At 33.6% G+C, this 25,038-nt stretch overlaps 1 protein-coding gene across 3 annotated transcripts in view; it reads right to left on the bottom strand.

The window, feature by feature from the left end:
* Positions 1–25,038, bottom strand: part of LOC126849826 (protein prickle) — a 147,123-nt gene that overhangs the window by 40,790 nt on the left and 81,295 nt on the right. The window contains exon 1 of one of the 3 annotated variants that reach the window (XM_050592123.1): positions 16,472–16,611. The exons of the other annotated variants lie outside the window; for them this stretch is intronic. Within the exon in view, the coding sequence (XP_050448080.1) occupies positions 16,472–16,572 (101 nt within the window). The 5' untranslated portion in view covers positions 16,573–16,611. Of the gene's footprint in view, positions 1–16,471; positions 16,612–25,038 lie in introns of those variants that run through there. 3 annotated transcript variants of the gene reach the window in all.

Raw genomic sequence — 25,038 nt, 5'->3', positions numbered from 1 at the left:
ATTAATTCATACTTCAGTTCGCAAGCAAACGCGGCGCTCAACGCGTAGTCAGCTTTCTCATTATTTAATTTCTCATGTAAAATGTTGTGTGCACCTGTTCGTATGAAATATCAGCAGCCTCCGCTATCTCTCCCAAAGTTAATCGACGATCATCTATTACGATTCAGTGAACATAATCGATCATCTGATCCGTTGCGGTTTTTGGTGGTCCAGAACATTCCTCGTTCTATTATCTATTCAGGAATCTCAGCATCTTCACTAAATCTAATTCAGGTTTGATTTTTATCGAAGTTTTCCCTTATAAATGAAGAAATTTTATCACGGCGCAATACTTCAATTTCTCCATTGTTGACAAACTTTCATTTTTAACAATTGTCAGAAGCAATTTCTAGAATGACATCAAACTTAACTCTTCGTGTTTCTATCACTACTAATGAACAAGTATTGAAATTTGCGTACTAGAGCGATTATTTTAGGAGAATTAAAATAAAAAAATATTATTAAATAAAATACAAAATTATATATGTAAGTAAAATATACAATTGCAATTTATGTATTATAATTTATATTTGTTTGGCACACTATCCTCATTTCAATATCATGAATAAAAAATTCCACCACGAGTGAAAACCCAATATGTGGACGATTTTCGTCAAGCGACACGCGTCGGTCTTAATAGTCGGGCCTTCGCAACCCGGTCACGTCTGCACTCGACGAAAATCCACGGTTTCATAACCATCATTCCCACTGACGGTCCGTTTATGATTGGTACGACTCCCAGGACGGCCGTTCGGATGCGAAAGCCGGGTGGGAAAACCGGAAGCACCCTCGCAATGTCCGCGCTTCGAAGGCGCGCCTGTCTGTTACGCGCCGCGCTTAATTCGGTCTCGCGCCACGAGATGTATTAATTAACGATGGGCCCCGACTTGCAACCCAATTTAGAAACAAGCGCCTTGTTTGCATACACTCTGGTCGGGGGATCGCGCGTCGGCACCCTCGGAATACGCGCAATCGACACGATATAAATAGCTCTCGAGCGTCGGCGGCAGCTCTCTCTCTCTCTCTCTCTCTCTCTCCCCCCCCCCTCTTTCGAGAGGGGGAGGAGGAGAGAGACGAGAAAAATATAGAGGCGTTTCGTGCGTTAAAGCCTCCGTAAGTGTTTAACGGAAGAATCCCGCTGTTAGTAGCCCGTCACTCTCTCTTTCTCTCTCTCTCTCACACACACACACACACACATTCTCTCCTTGACTTGTTCGAGCAGCCCCTGCACGGTCTGAAATGCCTTCCTTAAATGCCGCGTCCGCACTTTCGGGCAACTTCGCAAACACAACGTCAGGTTTTCAGCACCCGTCGGTCGAATCTCCAAGTTCCGTGTAATGAACCTTGGAACTCAAGAGAGTTCAAGAGATGAATGAACTCTTAAAATAGATCCTTGAAGCGACGTAAGATTGAAAATTCTCCGATAGAGTTATATTAAATAAATTGTAAAATTTTAAATTGAGAAGAAAAAAAAAACAAACTGTTTCTATATAAATTCTAAAATATAAAAATTCTATATAAAAATAAATTGATAGTATGGATATAACAAATATAGAAATAGATTAATAGTGTAAATATAATTTACAAATTATGTAATAAATAACTGTATTTGATATTGTATAGTCACATACTCGTATGTGACTATATATATAAAAAACTTTAAAAAATTTAATTAAGTATTTCGCTGAAATGTGTGTATTAAAATAGAAAAATATTAAATATTAAATATTAATTCCGGAAAATTCTGACATTTGTTCAAACAATTAAGTAATAAGTCTTTTTCGATACTATAAAACAGATACTTGCAATTACATACATATAACGGTGTCTCAGAATTAAACTTTAGATAGTTATAAAAGATACCAAAACAAGCCAATTTTGCTAATAAACTCCACAAATGAGCCACTAGAGAATCAAAAACTAACAAAAATAAAAATTAAAAAAAAAAATTATTTTTCCGAAATTTTATTAAGGATGTTCTGGATATACAACAGTAGCAAAAAATTGTCAAAATTGAAAAGAAAACATGTTTATTACGTTTATACTGTTTGAAAAATTAAAAAAAAAAATTCGGGTTATGAAAAAAATTAAAGTATCACAAAATAATATGGATTTTGACGTTTAAAAGAAAATAATTGTAATTAATATTCTTCCTAATTTATAGCAAAAACTTTTGATCGTGAATACTCTCTGAAATCAACTACAAGAAACAATGAAAAACGAGTAATTTGCAGAAAGCGAAAAAGAGACAGATAATATTTTTCTACAATTTTTAGTAAATAACTTTTAAACAAATTAGTGGATCTAAATCAAGTTTTGCATAAATATTTATTAGAATTTCCTTAATATATGTGAAAATTTTTATTTTATTGGTAATATTTTTTTCTTTGTCAAATTTGTCAATAAGTTCTACAATAGGCGATTTTCCATAAGAATCAATAGTAACTTTAAATTTAAATAATTTCCAAACCATTAAGAGAATTGTGCATAGTTTTTGCACAAATATTCAAAAGAAATAGTAGAACAATCTATGAAATTTTAATACTTTTGTTAGTATTTCGATATATGTCACATACATCCTTAATATATAAATTGAAATGTTTTTATCATAAAATTTTTATATAAAACGATTTGATATCTTAAAAAATTTTCGAGATATATCGAGAAAAGCAAAAAACTCTACATATGAGATGTTACCCCTTAAAATAATTTTTGAGCTGCAACTAAAAATTCTTAAATTTATATATTTACCCCCTCCCCTCCGCCCCTACATGTATATAAAGTTTCATCAGTCAGAATTTTCGAGTTTGTTGGATTTCCTTGTTAGTTTTCCTTTGAGTCTTTAATACTAAAAATGGCTCATATGCGCATAGGGGTTTATTGGCAAAATTGGCTTGCTTCGGTATTTATCGGCCTTTATAAACACATGAAATTTGTCAATGTACTTCTGGAACGCCCTGTATATACTGTACGAGATTAAATCATCCTGCATGTTGGAGAATACTTGATTATGTGTGGCATAAAATGCCGTGCAAATCCTCAGATAAGAAGAAGTGAGCTAGTACCTTATACGATGCGATGTGATAAAGAGTTTGCTCATGACACGCGCGAATGTACTTTCTATCGGTTGCTGCCATCATTCTCTCAGCCCGTTTAATAAGCTCGATCACGATCTTATAATAGATCCCGCATGAAAATAATTTCATTTCATCGTATTTCAGCGAGACACTTCGCGCCAACTGCAAGCTGTGTACAGTTGTTAGCGGACACTCGAGATTTTTTGCAAGGCGAGTCGGATTCGTATAATTATTGATCAACCGGCCGTATTAAATCGCCAGAGGCTCGTGCTTTATAAAATCGTCGCACGATTTAAAATGCGCGTTTATTTGCGCGCGGACGAGCCCGGTAGTCCGTACTTAGCATTCTATGCTTACAGTTAGCGATGCAATTAGTGCCTGTATTTTATGCATTCAACTAGAGCTCGTAGTCGCCGGGAGACATCTCAGAATTTCTCCGACGTAGCGATGGAATTATAATCGCCGACCGACCGGTATATTAATTGCCTCCCCAGCGGTATTTCTTAAAAGCCTCTCTCCGAGCCCCGACCTCTTTAGCTGTACCCACGTTGCAATTAAATTTCAATATATGTAATTATATCCAATACATAGCATTGAGATCCACCGTTTACCGAAAATGTTACATAATTACAGAGAATGAATGATCCCTCTTCGCGCTTTCACTGTTCACTTATATGACATCTTTACGCAGTGTCATGTCAAATTATATAAAAATCAATACAGGTTATATATTAGGTTGTAAGTGACAGATAAAAAGATAAAAAGAAAACGAGAGAGGCAGAAAAGTATCATAAGATTATACCAGATATACTTAAATATAGTCACTCAAAAATTCCTCCATATGATATTAATCATCACTGCAAAAAATTCAATTTGAAAATGTATTAATAATATCGCAAATATTGCAGGGAATTTACTTTCAGAATGATTTATTACGTTCACTAAACTTTATTGCATTTTCTCAAATAAACTCGAGTTAAGAGAATTACATGATAAAAGAAGGAATAAATTGCCATAACAGATTTACATCGAAAGACGCGCCAAATAACTATCATTGCAACTCATTAATCATTCGTAGACCTGCTGGATACGTGCATGTTGATATCGCGTAATCAAACGCCATTGATTGCACGTTAAAACTATGTACGATTCTGTCTGAATTGATAAATTTTATGACGAATAATCAGCGGTAACGCTCCTTGAAAAGTCATTTTCGACTTTAATCGCATAAATATTATTCCGATAATCATTATTCCGAGAGAGGGAGATAAGAAAGATATTCGATAGAATTATGAAGTCAACGTCTCCTAAGTATAGACATCAATGTAGCAACGGTTGCATTCTGTCAGGCGTCTGTTTCATCTTGCAGAGTAGTAATGTATTGTTCACGATTTACAAATCCATATTTATAAAATTAAAAAAAAAAACAAAATCATTTGCAACACAATTTGCAAGTAGCACTCAAATTCCATTAATAGAATATGTGATAATTTAAATAATTTAAATAACTTCAAGATAGGTTTTGATCAATTTTCTTTATTCCGTCAATTTTCCTCAAAGTTTTATCGTTGTTTCATGATATAATTTTATTTCTGTAATTTAGAGATAGTTATATTTAAAGATTGCAGAAATCTAATTACAATCAGTTGAGGTTCGCACTTGAACTTCCACGTACAGGTTTTGATCCCTTACCCTTATTAAATCGCTAGCCCCCCCCCTCCTCTTCCCCCTTCCCCCATTCAAGCTTGTACTTAGTTTCCCAAATAGAATTTTCACCAAAAAGCCTGAAGGAAGTCAGAAGCGGCGGTTCGGTTAAAGCGCTTTAAATCTTATCGCGTGGATGCTCTTCGATGGCGACACGAGGCCCAAACTGTAGGGGATTCGGTTAAGCAATTAAATTTCGGTGCCCCGTTCGCCGGAGGTAAAAGTTTTTCCTCGGGGAACGATGCGGATCCAAGAAATCGCGGGCGGATTCGCTCCGCAGACAGGATACGCGGGGGACAAGTTGCGGCGTTATCTAAAATTTAGGGCGCGACCAGGGCGGAAATTGAGCCAAGGCCGTCGTGGCTGAGCTTTATACGCGCGCAGGATATATGCCGTAAATTCAAGAGCTTTCTCATTCGAATCACGGTAAGCTCTTTCGTTCTCTCTCTCTCCCTCCCTCTCTCTCTCTCTCTCTCTCTCTCTCTCTTCTCTCTTACTCGCTGTGAAAATCGAGCGAAAGCTGCTCGATATCTCGTTAAAACTCGATTTATTTTCGGTATTGATAAAAAATATAAATAAAATATAAAACGATATCGTCGCGCTTTTTATTGCATCCATTACGCTTTTCACACATATAAATCATATAAAAATCTGATTTACTGATTTTACATTATCCAATTATTTTCTACATCGTGCGATATTGTATTTTTACATAAATCTTTGATATTTATAAACTGATATTGCTGCATACAATAGAATCATCTAAAATTCCGTGCACATTTCAAAATCTTGCTACATGGTGACCAATTTTTTTTTCTGTTTTCTTCTTTTTATGAAGAATCATCTCCTTTTGCCAATGCATTACGATTATCATCTTAAACACATTGCATATTCATTGGAAGCGGTTAGCCACCGAATGCAAGCGCGACTAAACATAAACGTTTCGCGGCAAGTGGCTGCTTGCTATCGCGAATCAGGGGCGGGGGGAGGAACAATCTCGTGAAAGTAGCGCGTAAAGCGCAGAACCGATGTGTGCGTCGTCTCTGCGAACGATCTGTCTCGCCGCAACTATATGGGGAGAGAGAGAGAGAGAGGAGAGGAGAGGAGAGGAGAGAGAGAGAGAGAGAAGGAGAGAAACGATGTGGTTCGGTTTACAGCTTGAGGGCCCGGTCGCGAGAGCCGTAATATAGGGGCTCGAGCATTTAGCTTATCGCGGCCGACTATCTACCGGTGGCATAACGCCCACGTTGGGGCGCTTTTCCATCCCCGCGGGCGAGCGTAACGCGCCTGTGGAGACGTGGGGTTGGTGGGGCGAGGGCGAGGGGAGGGAGAGGGACAAGCCCTTAAATCAGACCGCGGCGCGTTCTGCCTCTGGCGTTACATACAGAAATTTTCAGTCCGAAACGTTATCGCGACTGTCAACTGCCGCAAGCGAGACCCTGACCATAGATAAGGGCCCGACGACGAATTAGGCAGCTTACGCGGCTAGTCGTCGGATCGTATCGGAGAGTCGACGCGCGGATATCGGTAAGCCACCGTACGTTACTAATGTCTTCACTCGCTAGTCAGGGATTCCGGGATTCCTCGATTTAGCATAAATCGTTAAAAGTCATACTTCGTCTTCTGAAGGAAGCGCGATTACACGATCGCTTATCGTTGCTCGCCGAGAAATGGATCTTTACTTTAATAGGGAGTTTTCTCATGGAAATGGAATTAATGGCGGGTTACGCTTCATTAAGTAAATATTATAGAATAAAGTGTTTGACAGATGTTTCAATTTTATGACCGCATAAATGTGTCGCGGGAGTTCGCGGCCTCATTGTTATCGCTAATATCTTTATTCAAGTATGACGAGTCTTGCGCGCTCGTCCATGTTTGCGAAAGCCAGATGCGAGATGGAATCTGTAGCCCGGAGCTATATTATATTGTACGTCATGTGTTGTCTTTTCTGCACAGAGCGCGATCACACAGTCTCCTTGTCGCTCGAGGACAGCATTTTATAATAAAATTTTCTCTTACTATACAAAAAGTTGTAAATTATAATAAATATTAAGGTTTATAAGCACTTTTACAGATATGTACAGAGTGCCTTTTAACGTTTTGCAGATTTTCCCTTAACTGCAGTCCTTTAATTTAGCGTAACATTTTTTACGAGCTGAAAATTATTCGCTAAATGAGCAAAGACCTTAATGTGTTAGCACATAATAAATTGCACTGACACGTTTCTTTCCATTCTCGACATTGTTAATGCTCGAATCTCCTAAACAAGCACGCGCCTGTTTGACGTGCAAACAGTAATTATGGCCGAATTTCTCGGGACGTAAGTTAAACGAGGTACAGGATTGAATGAGGGAGAAAGCGGAGAAAAGAGAGCTGAAGAGCCGAAGAGCGCTGACGTGGCTCTTATATTCATCTAATAAGAGTCGGACTGATCAGTCTTTTCCTACGCCACGTTCATTTCCCGCCTACGAGCTGTTCTCGTTTAATTGGAACATCGCGTGATACCGATGATAGTGCATTATCGATTTGTCAGGGCAGGAAGGGCTTTTTATGATCACTCGCATCGGAACACACATCCGAGATCAATTTGGCTCTCCTCTCTATTTGACTAAAGCAGGGAAAAAAACGTCGGCGTAAAACTTTACAAATGTCGATGGCGTTAAACAATGATTTCTTCCGCGCCACCCTTTACTCCTACGACAACGTTCGTTCATTTCGATCGTATTCTCTCGGTCCTTTCCTCGCCTCCCTTCTGGGCATTGAAAGGCAGCTGCTTACGGCACGCGTAAAATACGAGCCGCACGTTCCAATCGATCGATCGAAGGAGTGAGAGAAACGGAAAGAGACGCTGCGTCGTTATTTACGCCGGATTGAATACGCGACATCGATGGAAGTAGCGGAATGCATTAACGGATGAAAGGGATCGTTGAAAGTGAGGTACTTCATTCGGTAATGTTGTTAGCGATAGCGTTATAAACATGGATTAAAAGGGGGGACTAGTAAATAAATTTAATGATGCTATTTTATGTGAATAAGATTGTAAATATGTCATATTATCAGAAAATTATTAAGATATTTAATCAAGCGGCGTAAAAGCAAATTTATATGAATATAATAAACATAATATTGTATTAAGTGTTAATATTCTCAATAAATATAAAATATACAATTTATGACAGGATACTACAATTATTTTAATAGTAATATATCACTCAATTCTTTATCATTTCTGGAATTCCTACATATCGTTCTAATAAATATCAAATGTTTACACAATTTCGTCTAATAGATATCTAAAATTGATTTCCAGAAAGTATTGATATAAATATAATATTCTAATATTTTTATAATTTCTTGTTCATTTTAGAATTCTTAAAAAAAAATTATTTTCTCTACCCCGCTTTCATGATTTTAATAAGAATATAATAATCTTAAAAATACTAAAATAATCTTTAAAAAATAACATAAATAAATAAATCTATAATCTCAGTAAATATAAGAAGATGAATATCTAAGAAAGAAAAGAGGGATATGTAACATCAGAAATCGAATATACGACGCATTTCGATAAACGCATCGATAGAAGAAGTGGCAGTAAAGCCAGATTTAATAGAGAATTCTCATAAGCGAGTCTATGCTATCGATGCGACATGTAAACCTTGGGACCTGACGTCGGCATATTGCATTATCGCCCGACTTATGGGTTTCCATATTCAATATGATAGTAAGCTGGGGAGAGCCGAACGATCTCGGAAGGTGGAACGTATTTCAAAACTAGACAGTTTCTTACCGGGAAAAAAAGGACCGAGCGATGGGCTGCGAGAAGTATAGTATATATTACATATAGAGCGCCATGTGACCCATACGTCAGTTCACGAAGGGGAACTTTTAAAGTGAGAGTTTATACCGCCATCGACGCGCAGAGCGCTTTCTATTTTGCAACGTCAAACGGACTGCGCGCGATTTATGAAATAATAATATTATAACCGTCAATTATAAATAAGTACTTTCAAATTTATTTAAGATGTTAACGTAAAATTTTATTTTATTGATATAATTTTTATATACTTATAATAAAAAATTCTCTTACAATAGTTTAAACTCAGTTCTCTTATAATCGACAAAACTAAGCAAAGTCTAAATAAATAAAAAGGTATACTACATTTTAGTTAAGAATATTACATTAGAGAATGTTATATACATTATTATGTTGTTTTATTCAATATTAGATATCTTGAAGATTATATATTAAAAAAAAATCAGTTTTTAAAATAAAATATATTTGGAATTAATTGCAAGTGTAATATATTGTCTGTATTTCTATAAAATGTATAAGCTAATTTTTTAATTAAAGAATACGAAATCATTTCTGAGAGAGATAAAATAAATAACAAAGTTTATATAAATTCGTTAAAAAACCATACCTCTCTGCATGGACGTACGCGATTTTAAAGCATGGTGTATAATAAACAATGTTGCGACGGAAAAAAATAAAACAGATTAGATGAACGGGCCGATATAAGTGAGATGATATATTATGAAGTCAGGAAAAGAAAAATGAAGTAAATCCCGTAAGACCTGAAAAAATAGACTAGCGCTCGATTCGCGCTTAGTCGACGCCTGCAACAAGCCGCTTCGATGATTTCTTGTACGCGGTTTGCCTGTGCACAGGGGCACAGATTCGTATATATAGGGTGTTCTAGCAAAACTGTATGAAAAAAAATATCATGTTATTTCCAATGTAAAAAATTCGCAATAATCTTTTCTTCATCAAAATTTAGCATCCTGTCACGCTCTTACCTATATTCACAAACTACTTAGAATTTTATATATTTTATAAATTTCTTTTTTGAATGTAAAATCTCTCTCTCTCTCTCTCTCTCTCTATTTTTAACTATTCCATTGTATATAAAAAAATTAATTATAAAAATAAAAAGAATCTATGTTATTCTACACTTTTATTATTGCGTTTTGATTATAGAACGCTCTGTTTACGACATAATATGATATATATTTATTATAACCAAGAGAAAAATATCGTCTATTAACTAATCCACCTAAAAGGTTTCGCCGCTCATAATCGGACGCTTATTGTAACCTACGCGTTTACGAATGATACACCACCGTATGCCGGAACAAATAAATAATGCTGGTGACGGGAAGAAACAGATGCGAGTGAGGGAGGAAACACAGCCGGAGGGTGTTTGCGTCGAATTGCTTTACGTTTGCACCCTTAGCATAGTGCACGTTATCTTCAAAATTTCCGTATTTCTTTAAATCACATATCACACGTATGATAATAATAACTTAATTCTTATTCTGCATAATCGCTTTGTTAGAATATTGGTATCTTTTTTTCATCGCTTTTCTCTCTTATATTTTTGTACGTAAATATATTTAATATAACAAATTTTCATTCACTCAACATAACTTTTTCTCCGTATTGGGATTTCTATTTCTGTTAGTGTATATAAACAAACGTAATATATATATATATATATATATATATATATATATATATATATGTAAAGTATAAAAGTATATAAAAATAAATAATTTTTAAACACATAATGTACTTGGCTCGCCGATTATTTATAATATAAAAGTAAAATTATTAAATAGAAGATTTTTAAAAAAAATTCCCTAAATAAATTCCCCCAATAAAATTCTAGGAAAATTCTCTGATTTTTCCAGGTACAAAAAAATCCCTTTTCACATTTTTGCAAGTACAGAAAAAAATCCCTGAGAATTCTTTTCCACGTTTTTCCAGGTACAAAAAAAATTCCTGAGAATTCCATTTCCCATGTTTTTCCAGATGGTAGACACTCTGCATTATTAGATCTTTTCTAAATTCTACTGATTTTTTATTTATACAATTTTTTATTCTTTTTTTTTCAGAGCTATTCTTTCGACGTTCGATCTGATTAGATGAACATACTAGCGTTGCCGGAATTGTATAAGAAATAGCTGAAAGAATGTCATCGACGGTGCACGGTGGGAGAAGAGGGAACGAAAAGATGGGGCATCGTGGGGGTTCCCACGAGCGCGTTATGGTCAACGCGCTTGCTATAATAAAACTATTCCTGTCGTAGCTTGCGCGTGGGGGTTAGCGGGGAGGGTCGAATCCCGTAGGATATAAATGCCGCTCGGGGTGTTTTCCTTCCTTGGACCATGGCCGGTCACCTTCCACGGGTAGATTCAATCACGACCCCTTCGACCATACCGACGAAACTCGCGTCTCGAATACCAAGCGGATCTCTCTCTCTCTCTCTCTCTCTCTCTCTCTCTCTCTCTCTCTCTCTCCTCGCTTTCTCTTCCCGGCATTAGAGCGCCCCGTCTTTTTTGATCGTGACGAGAATCGCGTTCCCGTCGCCGGGAATTCACCTTGCTCGTTCACTGTGCGTCTCAACGACGAATGAATTTCTTCGCTCGTTTTTGTTGGACCCAGAGCTAAACGTCCAAGAGATACTCGCGCATACTGGAGAACCTTCCTTCATCGAATACAATGGCTAGGTAAAATTTTGTACGTAAATTCAGAGATATCGCGATCAAAGAAATAATTAATGTAAATTAAATCAAATTAATTTAATTCGATAATATCTTATATTGATCCTTTTAAAGCGTTTGCACAAACAATTATAGTAGAATCTAAAAATTAATATCTAAATTTAAATATCTCGCGAGAGAGAATTTAAAAAAAGCACGATATCTGATTGTTGCTGTAGCTTTTGCTACTTCTTACTATCGCAAAGTGTTATCCACGCGGGAGACAGTTAACATAAATTGTACTGAAAAATCTACGTATTATTAAAGTCCACGCGCACAGAAGAAGCCCGTCTCGAAAAGCGATGTTTCTATTTATCTAGGGGAACAAAACCACTCGTTTGCACGCACACGTGTTCGCACACAAAGGCATGAACGCACGAGCAATGCCGATCGATTTCGCAACGCTGTCTCTCTCTCTTTCTCTCTCTGCTTATCTCCTCTTTTCTCGTCTTCGTTCCTTTCGTATCGGTCCTGCGGCTTTTTCGCTACGACTTAACGGAGTCGTAGATCCAATATAAGACGTTTACCCTGCGAAGTTTCGGCCCGCGGCCGCTCAAGTTTCGATGGAGGCCTATCGTCTGAATACCAAGTACTTGACTCGCGCCTCAAGGGAATCGAAAGACAAGGGGATTCGGCGAGATCAGCGCGTCCCTAGGGACGCCCGTTAGAAAAGAAAGTGATCGCACGTGTCGGCATACAATTTCGACAGCATCGGGAATTTTTATCGATAGCGAATTCTTTCGCGTGGTACACACGTCGTTTTGGAATGATAATGTATTTACGAATCCATGTATCTCGAATGGCGCACTCCGCATGTTCATGAAATATGACGACCAAGTTTTCAGAATGTATTGAATTATTCACAACAAGTTTGTGGACAAAATCTTGTATGTATATTTAAAACTCCTTTATTAAATAAAAAAAAGTTTATGCATTTTTAAAATCATTTACATCTTTTATATTCGTATTCATAAGTGCATATATATATTTTAATAATTATAAACATATAGTATATAAGTATATTAATTAATAAAATAGATATAATTATTATAATCTATTTTAATGAATATAATATATAATATTATATTCATAAGCATCTATTTTTTAAAATTTCAATAACGATTAATTATGAAATCTTAAAATAAAATGTTATTCGAGAAGAATCACTGTTTATTTTGTCATTAAAAATAACGAAGTAAAGAGTTACTTGACTCTAAATCCCGCAAAGGTAATCGAGAGGATGAGATGCAAAGAGGCATAAATAAATAGCTCGTTTTGACTTCATCCAAGGTTAAATTAAGATGGATTATCGAAATAATGGCAACGAGACCAGGACCTAAACGAGAGAAGCGGCAACGTGCACGGTAACGAAGAGCCTGTGTGCAAACGAGTTAATACGTATTATTCCCAACTGTGACACAGAACGCAAAATCTACGACGCGCGCGAACGAGACATTAGTTTGCCGTGCAGAGGATTACCGGTAGCTATAGCTCGTCCTTAATCCTGATTTAGGGATTTCTAAGCGAGCGCACCTCCTTTGCGTCCTCGGCAAGAAGACGGTAAATGTATCGGCGAGATAAGAAATGATCTAAATTATCGTCCAGAATGTACTATATCGTTTTACATTTTTTTATTCGATTTGCGAGATAATGAAAGAAACTCATAAGCAAATATGTGTTTATTACATATACACGATTAACTTCTACGCACACATACGCACACACTGTAATTATAGAAATATATATATACAGGGTGTCCGATAATAATCGCCCCACCGGAAATGTGCAGGTAGAGTGAATTAAACTGAGTAGAAAAGTCCTGTACCATTTTGCGATTTTCGCAATAATTATTGAGAAATTAATTAAAAAAGATCGGCCAATGCCCGCGATATAAACCTCCTCTCGCCCCTCCCACACGGCGCGCCTAGTAACCGCGATGCCGCGAGGGCCGTCCTTTCTCGCAACGCGCTAAATATTCGCGTGCATTGGCCGATCTTTTTTAATTAATTTCTCAATAATTATTGCGAAAATCGCAAAATGGTACAGGACTTTTCTACTCAGTTTAATTCACTCTACCTGCACATTTCCGGTGGGGCGATTATTATCGGACACCCTGTATACGTTTTCTACGTAAATGTACGTATTTATAGATGCGCGTGTGTATAAGAGACTGTGCATCGCGTCGATTTTCCTTAGATAGTCGAATACACGGATTCGCTTATCTGCAAACATATCTGGATTTCTAGTAGTGATTACATGAAATTTATAAATGCAGGATTTTTTAAACGGCCTACGTGAATATATGCGTACAAATGTTTTCTGTATATCGTCGCATAAACATGAACCTAGAGAAGGGGGAAAGGGGGATTTATATATCTATTTATATATCTATTTATATAGAGTGTTTCAGATCAGGACAATGAAAAAATTCAATGAAACTGTAAAATCTTATAGAATAGAAAATTGAATTTAAAACAAAAAATTTCCTATAAGCATAGGTCCGGAAACGCATCGTTAAAATGTTATAGTTAATAAACTTTCTGTAAGTAATTAGTTATGATCAAAATTCAATAAGAATGTTTTTTATGTTTGCATTTGCATTATGAATGTAGTGTTTACACAAAGACCATTAAAAGAGGTTTTTTTTTAAATTTCTCCGTGTTTTTTTGTTTTGTTTTGAGCTCATTTTCTTTTAAACGCCTTATCAAAATTAAATAAAATTTATATAATTTAATTTGTTATAATTACCCATCAGATTTATTTCGTTACTTTATTCAAATAAATGAAGGGTTTTGAAGTAATTTTTAAAAATCATCAAAAAACGTGATTTTTCGACATTTATTAGCTATAACTTTTTAACAAAATGTTTCCGGACCTATGTTTTTTTAGAAACTTTTGTTTTAAATTCAATTTCCTATAAGATCGTGAAGTTTCATTAAGTTGGAACAGCCTGTGCATATCTACGTATAAGATAAACGTACTTTTTCAATGTAAACCGATTGATAATTAGCGGCAATCTATATGGACTACACGAATTTTCTCGGATTAGACTCCGACTGGCAACCGTGATGTTCTACAGAAGCCAATTAAAGCGGATCGAGTACCGCATGTTACCTTTGACGAGGGCACAGTAATCGGAACCGACGGCGACGCCGGAGACGAGAAGTACAAAGCGTGAGGAGAGTACGGGACCGACGTCATCTTACGGGATTTCCAGGCCGTGTTAGTATCAGGTGCTTTAGAACTCCCCACGATTTACGATCGTCGTCGCATGAGCGTGCCTTGCAATAATGCCATGCGAAATTCGCGTATATTGCGCTTAAGGTCGTTCGACATATAAACGCGTCAACAGACAAAAAATATTGTTCGGCAGTAAACAAAATTAGCGTTTCTCACATGAGCATAGTCGCTATAGAACTAAGCAAAATATCACAGTGTTTGATCAATTTTCGATGTAACAAATTTTATCAATCAAGTAAATAGAAGTTTTTAATTTTGTGCCTAATTATTAAATTTTTAATTTACTTTTAATATACAATACTAGCTATTGCCCGCGGTTTTGCCCGCGTGAATTTTGAGATTTGGTACACTTGTGTGGTAGAAACATGAGTTTTCTGTATTAACAAACTAGATAGTTTTCTAACATCTTCGATTTTTGATATAAGTATCCTTATAAAAAAAAATTAATCCCCATTTTCACCCCTCTTAATTGGATTTTCGCAAAATAGTGAAACATGTGTTTATTTATTCTTAAAGAAGATTCTAAATACTAATTTTCATGTCTGTAGTAACATCTTTGCTTTTTGAGATATAGGTTTCCTTATAAAACAATTCAACCCCCATTTTCAGATAGAATTTTCAAAAATCCTTTCTTAATATGTGCCTACATCATAAAAACAATATACCTTCCAAATTTCACATTCCTAGATTGAACGCTTTGAGCTGAGTGTTGATGAGTCAATCAGTGAGGACTTCTTTCTTTTATATATGTATATAGATTTATTTTAAAGAACTCTATTAAAAAAACCCTGGTGAGTAAGATATAATATATAAATCAATTATTGGGCTGAATAAATAATCGGATAACAGGATATCTATTCAAATCTTAAAAAAGAAATTCTTGATGCAAGTATTTTTGTGGCAAAATTCCAGGTAAAGAAAATATTTTAAACAACTTTTGGTGTAATTTCAAAAAATATTTACACGCGTTTTCTAATGCTTTTCATTCTCGAAGGAAAAACAGAGAGCCTCTTAAGTTTCAAGTGCTACATTTGTAAATGTATTTAAAAAAATTGAATAAGATAAGCATTTTTCACTTGCATATAAAATTTTAATTTTTTTATCACTATAAATTACAATACAAATTTTACACTGCATATTCAATATTTTATTAAGACATTAAATATATAAACAAACACATAAATATATATTTATAATATACATATTTTAAAAACATAAATTACTTGATTCGTCGATTATTTATAATATAAGCAACATTATTAAATAAAAAATTTTTTTAAACAAATTTCCTGAAGCCCAATAAAATTTCATGAGAATTACTCGATTTTTCCAACAACAAAAAAAATCCTTGAAAATTTTCCGTGTTTTTGTTTGTTCAGATAGTAGGCACTCTGTGTTGTTAAATCTTTTCTAAATTTTACTAATTTTTTTATTTTTACAACTTTCCATTCTTTTATTTTCAAAAAACTTCTTTTAACGTTCGATCATTCTGACCAGATAAATATATATATATGTATATATATATTATTTTTTTTAATTCTCTGAGTTCTATAAGACTTCCCTGATTTTTCCGAGTACAAAAGAATCCCTAAGAATTTCAGATTTTTCCAGTTCTCATAATAGACACCCTGTATAATTAATTTCGGATATCAAATAATTGACTATTTCTGCTGTGAATTATTCGGAATAAAGAAAAATAATCATGTATTAGAATTAAATTTCGAATTGCAGGCTTCAAATCCACTGTAAAGATAAAGATAGAAAATTGCCATTTCATCTAATGTTGATAGAAACAAAAAACAAAAAAAAAAACTAAGACATATCGCGCTCTTTGCATGAGTTACGCCATTGAACGGAAGATTTACCTCACGTTCGCAAATCCGATGCGGGAGTGTTGCACGTTCGTCATCCGCCATCGCAGCTGTTCGCCGATAGTGTAGTAAGGTCCTTGCGAGAAGCGACGCATCTTCTCCACGCACAACTGGGTCTTCCTTCCAATACCTCGAGCCAAGTTTAAGCGAGACGAACGCGAACGACGCGAGGGTGACGCGCGCCATGATACAAGGGTTGCAACCCCCGCGGTGGCATCCACCCGCCGATTGCCGGTGCGTCACGGCATCACTTCCATGCTAAACCGATATTATTATTGTCGTCTAGCTCTTTGCAGATGGTCGATGGTCCACTTGACGGCCATCGAGATCCAATTCCCCCGTTATAGCCACGTATTAGAGAGAATCGCTATGACGTATGAGAATTTGTAGGCGCGTGAATAGTAGATGCGTAGATTTATGGACATGTGCGGATTGCAGACGCATAAATTTGTCACCGCCGTCTACTATAGACCGCGTGAATTTATCGGATTCATGATTGCGCAAAAGGACAGATTCATAAATATATACTCAGATTTACCATGTAAACTACAATGATTGCGGACGTACATATGTACTCGTAGACGTTCGTCTTCGAATTTATGGATAAGCGTGTATAAATTCGTGTTTCTTAAATCGACAAGATTTAGAATCTCGTGCAAATCTACAGACGATATACTGATGAGAGGTACACGTAAATAATATGCACTTTCGAGCGCGGCTGACGCGAGATTCGTCGGCGCTTCTGGCATGTATTTTTGTTTCTTTTCTTTTTTTTTTTGTTTTGTTTCCGAAACACGGTCGCGAGGCGAACGGGTAAGCGTCGGACGAAACACTAGCGTCGGCGATATCGGGGGTGCAGTCGTAAGGGCGCGCCCCTCGTTACGAGCCCCCCCCGTAAGCTAGCGCTCGCTCGCGCGCGTATATTATACATACGAATGTGTATGTGTATGTACTCGTGCGTGTATGTGTACCGTGTCCGCGAAGGACTCCCCCGACCTGCCGTTGCCTGTGTTACGGCCGCAGCTCGTCCTCCCCTTGCCGCGGCTATGACTAATAAGAACTAGAAGACCGTGTCACACGACGAGTGCATCGCACGTTAAACGATGCGAGGGTGGCGCATCATTGTGTACGATGTCTCGTAGGGATGGCTCCAAGACACCAGAAGGGTATTTCCTTTCTTTACAAATTAGTTATAAATAATTAGATACCTTTTTAAAACTAGATTTTCGGTTGTTATGTACGTGATGGATTCTCTTTCTTTTTACGATAATTTAATTCGATATAATTAAATTATGTAACCGATTTTGAATTGTGATAAATAAATTGGAAATAATAAATAAATAGAGTAATTATATTTTTGTTATTATTAATTTTTGTGCCTGATTATTTATACCGGTCATGACATATCGCGCTCTGACAATGTGTGAAAAGTATCGATACTATTTTTTTTTCTTTGGTATAGCCATCCCTGCATGCTATCATCAACGGTGCGATCGATTATTTAGGCGCCCAATGTCGCGACGGTCATTGAGACAAATTATAGATTAGTGAGTAATTTCCTATACTCTGACGCTTTTTATAAGAATTTATTTCCTTTCATGTAATCACGTTGTTTTTTTTTTTTAATTTTTCTTTACATCTTTACTACTTCCCATCCCCGGATATATTAAAGATTTATTTTTTATATAATAATAGAAAAAAATGTTAACGAATAATTTATTCAACAAATTGTATGCGATAATATGGTAAAATGAAACTGTCACAGTATCGCACATCAGTTTCATAAAATATCAAATTTATATTCATCAAATTTATTTTAGTGTGCATTTTCTTCATCAATATATAGTATATCATCAATATAAAATTTTGAAATATTATTTAATAAAACATAAAATTCGATAAATAGAACTTTCGATAGTTATTAAAACTTATATTTACTTAGATTCATTTATATAAAAATATAGAAATGTAAAGGCGTAATAAGATTCGAAAAAACATAACGTGTTTTTGCAGAATAATTCAATATTAACAAATACCGATTAATTCAATTCTATAAAACCTAAAAATATCAAAAATATAATAAAATTTTTATACATCATATTAGTATGCTTTCTCTTTATCAATATAAAATTTTGAGATATTATCTAATGTGAAGCATAAAATTCGATAAATAAAACTTTCGATAGTTATTGAAACTTATATGTACTTAGATTCATTTATATAAAAATATAGAAATGTAAAGGCGTAATAAGATTCGAAAAACAAAACGTGTTTTTGCAGAATAATTCAATATTAACAATACCGATTAATTCAATTCTATAAAATCTAAAAATATCAAAAATATAATAAAATATTTGTACATCATATTAGTATGCTTTCTCTTTATCAATATAAAATTTTGAGATATTATCTAATGTGAAGCATAAAATTCAATAAATAGAACTTTCGACAGTTATTAAAACTTATATTTACTTAGATTCATTCATATAAAAATATAGAAATGTAAAGGCGTAATAAGATTCGAAAAACAAAACGTGTTTTTGCAGAATAATTCAATATTAACAATACCGATTAATTCAATTCTATAAAATCTAAAAATATCAAAAATATAATAAAATATTTGTACATCATATTAGTATGCTTTCTCTTTATCAATATAAAATTTTGAGATATTATCTAATGTGAAGCATAAAATTCGATAAATAAAACTTTCGATAGTTATTGAAACTTATATTTACTTAGATTCATTTATATAAAAATATAGAAATGTAAAGGCGTAATAAGATTCGAAAAACATAACGTGTTTTGCAGAATAATTCAATATTAACAAATACCGATTAATTCAATTCTATAAAACCTAAAAATATCAAAAATATAATAAAATTTTTATACATCATATTAGTATGCTTTCTCTTTATCAATATAAAATTTTGAGATATTATCTAATGTGAAGCATAAAAATTCAATAAATAGAACTTTCGACAGTTATTAAAACTTATATTTACTTAGATTCATTCATATAAAAATATAGAAATGTAAAGGCGTAATAAGATTCGAAAAACAAAATGTGTTTTGCCAGAATAATTCAATATTAACAAATACCAATTAATTCAATTCTATAAAACCTAAAAATATCAAAAATATAATAAAATTTTTATACATCATATTAGTATGCTTTCTCTTTATCAATATAAAATTTTGAGATATTATCTAACGTGAAGCATAAAATTCGATAAATAAAACTTTCGATAGTTATTGAAACTTATATGTACTTAGATTCATTTATATAAAAATATAGAAATGTAAAGGCGTAATAAGATTCGAAAAACAAAACGTGTTTTTGCAGAATAATTCAATATTAACAATACCGATTAATTCAATTCTATAAAATCTAAAAATATCAAAAATATAATAAAATATTTGTACATCATATTAGTATGCTTTCTCTTTATCAATATAAAATTTTGAGATATTATCTAATGTGAAGCATAAAATTCAATAAATAGAACTTTCGATCGTTATTAAAACTTATATTTACTTAGATTCATTTATATAAAAATATAGAAATGTAAAGGCGTAATAAGATTCGAAAAAACAACGTGTTTTTGCAGAATAATTCAATATTAACAAATACCGATTAATTCAATTCTATAAAACCTAAAAATATCAAAAATATAATAAAATTTTTATACATCATATTAGTATGCTTTCTCTTTATCAATATAAAATTTTGAGATATTATCTAATGTGAAGCATAAAATTCAATAAATAGAACTTTCGACAGTTATTAAAACTTATATTTACTTAGATTCATTCATATAAAAATATAGAAATGTAAAGGCGTAATAAGATTCGAAAAACAAAATGTGTTTTTCCAGAATAATTCAATATTAACAAATACCAATTAATTCAATTCTATAAAACCTAAAAATATCAAAAATATAATAAAATTTTTATACATCATATTAGTATGCTTTCTCTTTATCAATATAAAATTTTGAGATATTATCTAACGTGAAGCATAAAATTCGATAAATAAAACTTTCGATAGTTATTGAAACTTATATGTACTTAGATTCATTTATATAAAAATATAGAAATGTAAAGGCGTAATAAGATTCGAAAAACAAAACGTGTTTTGCAGAATAATTCAATATTAACAATACCGATTAATTCAATTCTATAAAATCTAAAAATATCAAAAATATAATAAAATATTTGTACATCATATTAGTATGCTTTCTCTTTATCAATATAAAATTTTGAGATATTATCTAATGTGAAGCATAAAATTCAATAAATAGAACTTTCGATAGTTATTAAAACTTATATTTACTTAGATTCATTCATATAAAAATATAGAAATGTAAAGGCGTAATAAGATTCGAAAAACAAAACGTGTTTTTGCAGAATAATTCAATATTAACAATACCGATTAATTCAATTCTATAAAATCTAAAAATATCAAAAATATAATAAAATATTTGTACATCATATTAGTATGCTTTCTCTTTATCAATATAAAATTTTGAGATATTATCTAATGTGAAGCATAAAATTCGATAAATAAAACTTTCGATAGTTATTAAAACTTATATTTACTTAGATTCATTCATATAAAAATATAGAAATGTAAAGGCGTAATAAGATTCGAAAAACAAAACGTGTTTTTGCAGAATAATTCAATATTAACAATACCGATTAATTCAATTCTATAAAACCTAAAAATATCAAAAATATAATAAAATATTTATACATCATATTAGTATGCTTTCTCTTTATCAATATAAAATTTTGAGATATTATCTAATGTGAAGCATAATATTCGATAAATAGAACTTTCGATCGTTATTAAAACTTATATTTACTTAGATTCATTTATATAAAAATATAGAAATGTAAAGGCGTAATAAGATTCGAAAAACAAAACGTGTTTTTGCAGAATAATTCAATATTAACAAATACCGATTAATTCAATTCTATAAAACCTAAAAATATCAAAAATATAATAAAATTTTTATACATCATATTAGTATGCTTTCTCTTTATCAAAATAAAATTTTGAGATATTATCTAACGTGAACCATAAAATTCGATAAATAAAACTTTCGATAGTTATTGAAACTTATATGTACTTAGATTCATTTATATAAAAATATAGAAATGTAAAGGCGTAATAAGATTCGAAAAACAAAACGTGTTTTTGCAGAATAATTCAATATTAACAATACCGATTAATTCAATTCTATAAAATCTAAAAATATCAAAAATATAATAAAATTTTTATACATCATATTAGTATGCTTTCTCTTTATCAATATAAAATTTTGAGATATTATCTAATGTGAAGCATAAAATTCGATAAATAAAACTTTCGATAGTTATTGAAACTTATATGTACTTAGATTCATTTATATAAAAATATAGAAATGTAAGAACGTAATAAAGATTCAAAACACGTGTTTGCGCAGAATAATCCAATATTAACAAACACCGATTAACTCTATAAAACCTATCTTTGTTTAATTCTCATGTGCTTCGATACCGACGAAATGTCTCCGTGCTAGAATACGCGGTATCGCAATCGGCGTTGCAGTAACCTCAACAACCCTACCCACTTTCTTCACCCCCTTTATCCCTTCTATGACATATTAGATGGGCCATCTCGTTTCGCCCTAGCATTATCTTCTCGCAGAAGCGTGCGAGCTGGGACACCGCGAGCATCGCGTTTTTATCGCGCGCCATATGCGAGAGAGTCACCCTATATATATTTTTTTTTCTACCTCCTTCCCGCTTCCCGAAACGGTTAGTACATCAAATTTTCTACTGGAGGAGAGCCCCATGTGTCGCGCGAACGTTTGGATATATGTAAAACGCGAATCGAAATTCGCGCCGCGTCTCACGACGCTCGGTAATGATCCTCTGGAGAAAAAAATGGAACCGGTGTTCGATTCCACCGAGATTGCCTCTCGTTCCGCGAGAATGACAAGGGAACGTCGAAGCTACGCGTGAGAATTTGCATGTTCAAAGAATGCGTTTCTCGTCTTTCTTATATCACGAGCAAGATGTATCAAATAAGAGTAGGCGAAAAAAATTGCAATTTCTATAAGCTTTCCGTTCAATTTATCACAAAATGTAAAAAGTATTGCATAATATAATAAGTGACAATTATTAAACTTATTCAAATATAGTAGTTTTGGGAAAAAAGTAGTCTTATGTTTAATTATTATGTTTAATTTTAAAAATGTCGCCAGTAAATAAATTAATAAACAAGTGTTTATACGACCAAACTGGCAATTTATTGTTTGATTATTCTATCACGACGTTTCGACCATATGGTTTTGGTCCTTATCAAGTGAAAGTTATAATTAAAAAGTAGAAAGAGAAAAATCGAAATGTCAAACTGACATTGTGTCAACCACTATGTTTGGAATACTGAGAACGACTTATGTTTAATATAATACACTGTACATAGTAAAATAATTGTGTTTAAATAATAATTATATTTAATGGCACAATTATATGTGTAAGCACAAAGAATTGTTACAAGCAATAATATTAACTTACAAAAAAGCAAAAACCACTCGCTATGGATAATTACGCGTATATTAATTATGATCTATTCGAATTACTTTCCGTTCCTCAAATTTACTTCCTCGTCCAGTGAGTATTAAAGTTGGCTGGACAGGAACTTTGCATTTAGCGGCAATTACGCGCATTATACCAGCACATACCTATGTGCCTTCATCCTGTAATCCCGTAAGCAAGTAATTTCGTGACGCAAGTACGAGCGTTGCTCTCTCCCCTTGTAGAGTTCCGCCGACGGTGGCGTTATTTTTTTTTGTTTCCTTTTTCATCAAACATCAGAAGTGTCAGCGAAACGCCTGGGCGCAATGAATCGCGCGGAAAACGGATGACGTGGGACAATGCGATAAGCGTGAAAAAGCGTGATATAAAAGCGACGGCGGGAACGTCGAATTTGTAGATGGTGCTACAGGTGCATCTCGCCTCGTCGCATTTTTCGGTTAGCAGCTGCGACGGGAGAGACAAACTAGACAGATCGATGGCCATTCGTTGAAACGCGATTGTCGAAAACTCGGGAAACCCCGATGTAAAAGCAAAAGAACATAAGGAGAAAAAGTGCGATAAGGATAGAGCGAATAATCACATGTGTAATTTTAATAAATCAACAATGTAAGCTGTAAACGAAATTTATTATGTTCTATCATAATTTTATAATAGCAAATTTCAATGCAGATAATATGAAAAGATTCAGATGTAAAGCAGAAACAAACACGAGATGACGATGTCATGGAAAAAGAGATACAGCAACCGTAAAGAATCGATGCGCATTAGAAGGTGATAAGGAATGAAAGGAAGGTAATAAGTAATAGCAACAGAGAGAGAAGGAGGGGTACAGAGAAATGTTGCGCTGGTTGCGAAAACAGGACAAGGATCGGACTTGCGGAAAATGAGGTAACGAGAAGAGGAAATTCGTCGGGGATAGGGTCCGAGGAGAAGAAGATTCAACGAAGGGTCGAACGAAAGGGCAGAGGGCTGGAAGAAAAATCACGTCAAATATTTGTTCCCGCGCAATACGAGCAGCGTCGTGTCGCCGAGAAAAATCGGCGAATCAAGAGAAACTCGTCCGGTGACAGCGGAGGAATTTTATTCGAGACGAATGCGACGAGGGAGACACTTTCGTCCAATCTTATGATTTCCATGTTTGTTGTACCCACCATTCTTTTGGCAACGTATGCGAATGATAGTATTTTGATTCCTGGATAGTAACGACCAAGATTCCACAAATTGTTGAATTGTTGAAATGTTTACCAATTCAAACATCGCTAACTGGAAATTAAGACTGACCATTTGAGAACGCTATTGAGAATCAATCTTTCATAATTTTTATTCAGAGTCTGTTCAAATTTTCTAAAAAAAATTCCCTGAAAATCTCCCGATTTTCTAGTTGTTTTTATTTTAATGTTTCAGGTAAAGAAAATATTTTAAAGATTTTTTAGTGTAATTTCATAAAATAAGTTTTTTATTGCTGTTTTCTAATGTTTTTCACTCATATGAAAGAAAAAACACTTAAATTTCAAGTGCTAGATTTACAAATGTACTAGAAAATACTGAATAGCTTTTGTTAAGATAAAAATTTTTAATTTGTATAACATTTCCATTTTTTATTACTAACTATTAAAATAAAGAAAAGGTACTATGTATTCAATATTTTAATAAAACGTTGAATATATATATATATATATATATATATATATATATATATATATGTATGTATGTATAAAATATATTTTAAACATAATTCACAATTTGATTTATCAGCAGATTACCTACTGTTTACAATATGAGAGCAAAATTATTAAAGAAAAGATTTTTTTAAATTCCCAATAACATCCTATGAGAATTCCTTGATTTCTCCAAGTGCAAAAAAATTCTTTGAATATTCCAAGTTTTCCATATTTTTCCAGAAAATAGACACTCTATTATTATAATGTAATTCACTCAAGAAGAGAGAGAAATGAGAGAGAAAAATATATATT

Source organism: Cataglyphis hispanica, chromosome 1 (assembly GCF_021464435.1).
Source record: "Cataglyphis hispanica isolate Lineage 1 chromosome 1, ULB_Chis1_1.0, whole genome shotgun sequence".
In the NCBI taxonomy this organism is placed as follows: domain Eukaryota; kingdom Metazoa; phylum Arthropoda; class Insecta; order Hymenoptera; family Formicidae; genus Cataglyphis; species Cataglyphis hispanica.
The sequence above is the reverse complement of the archived record's forward strand: the minus strand, read 5'-3'. Positions and strand labels throughout refer to the sequence as shown.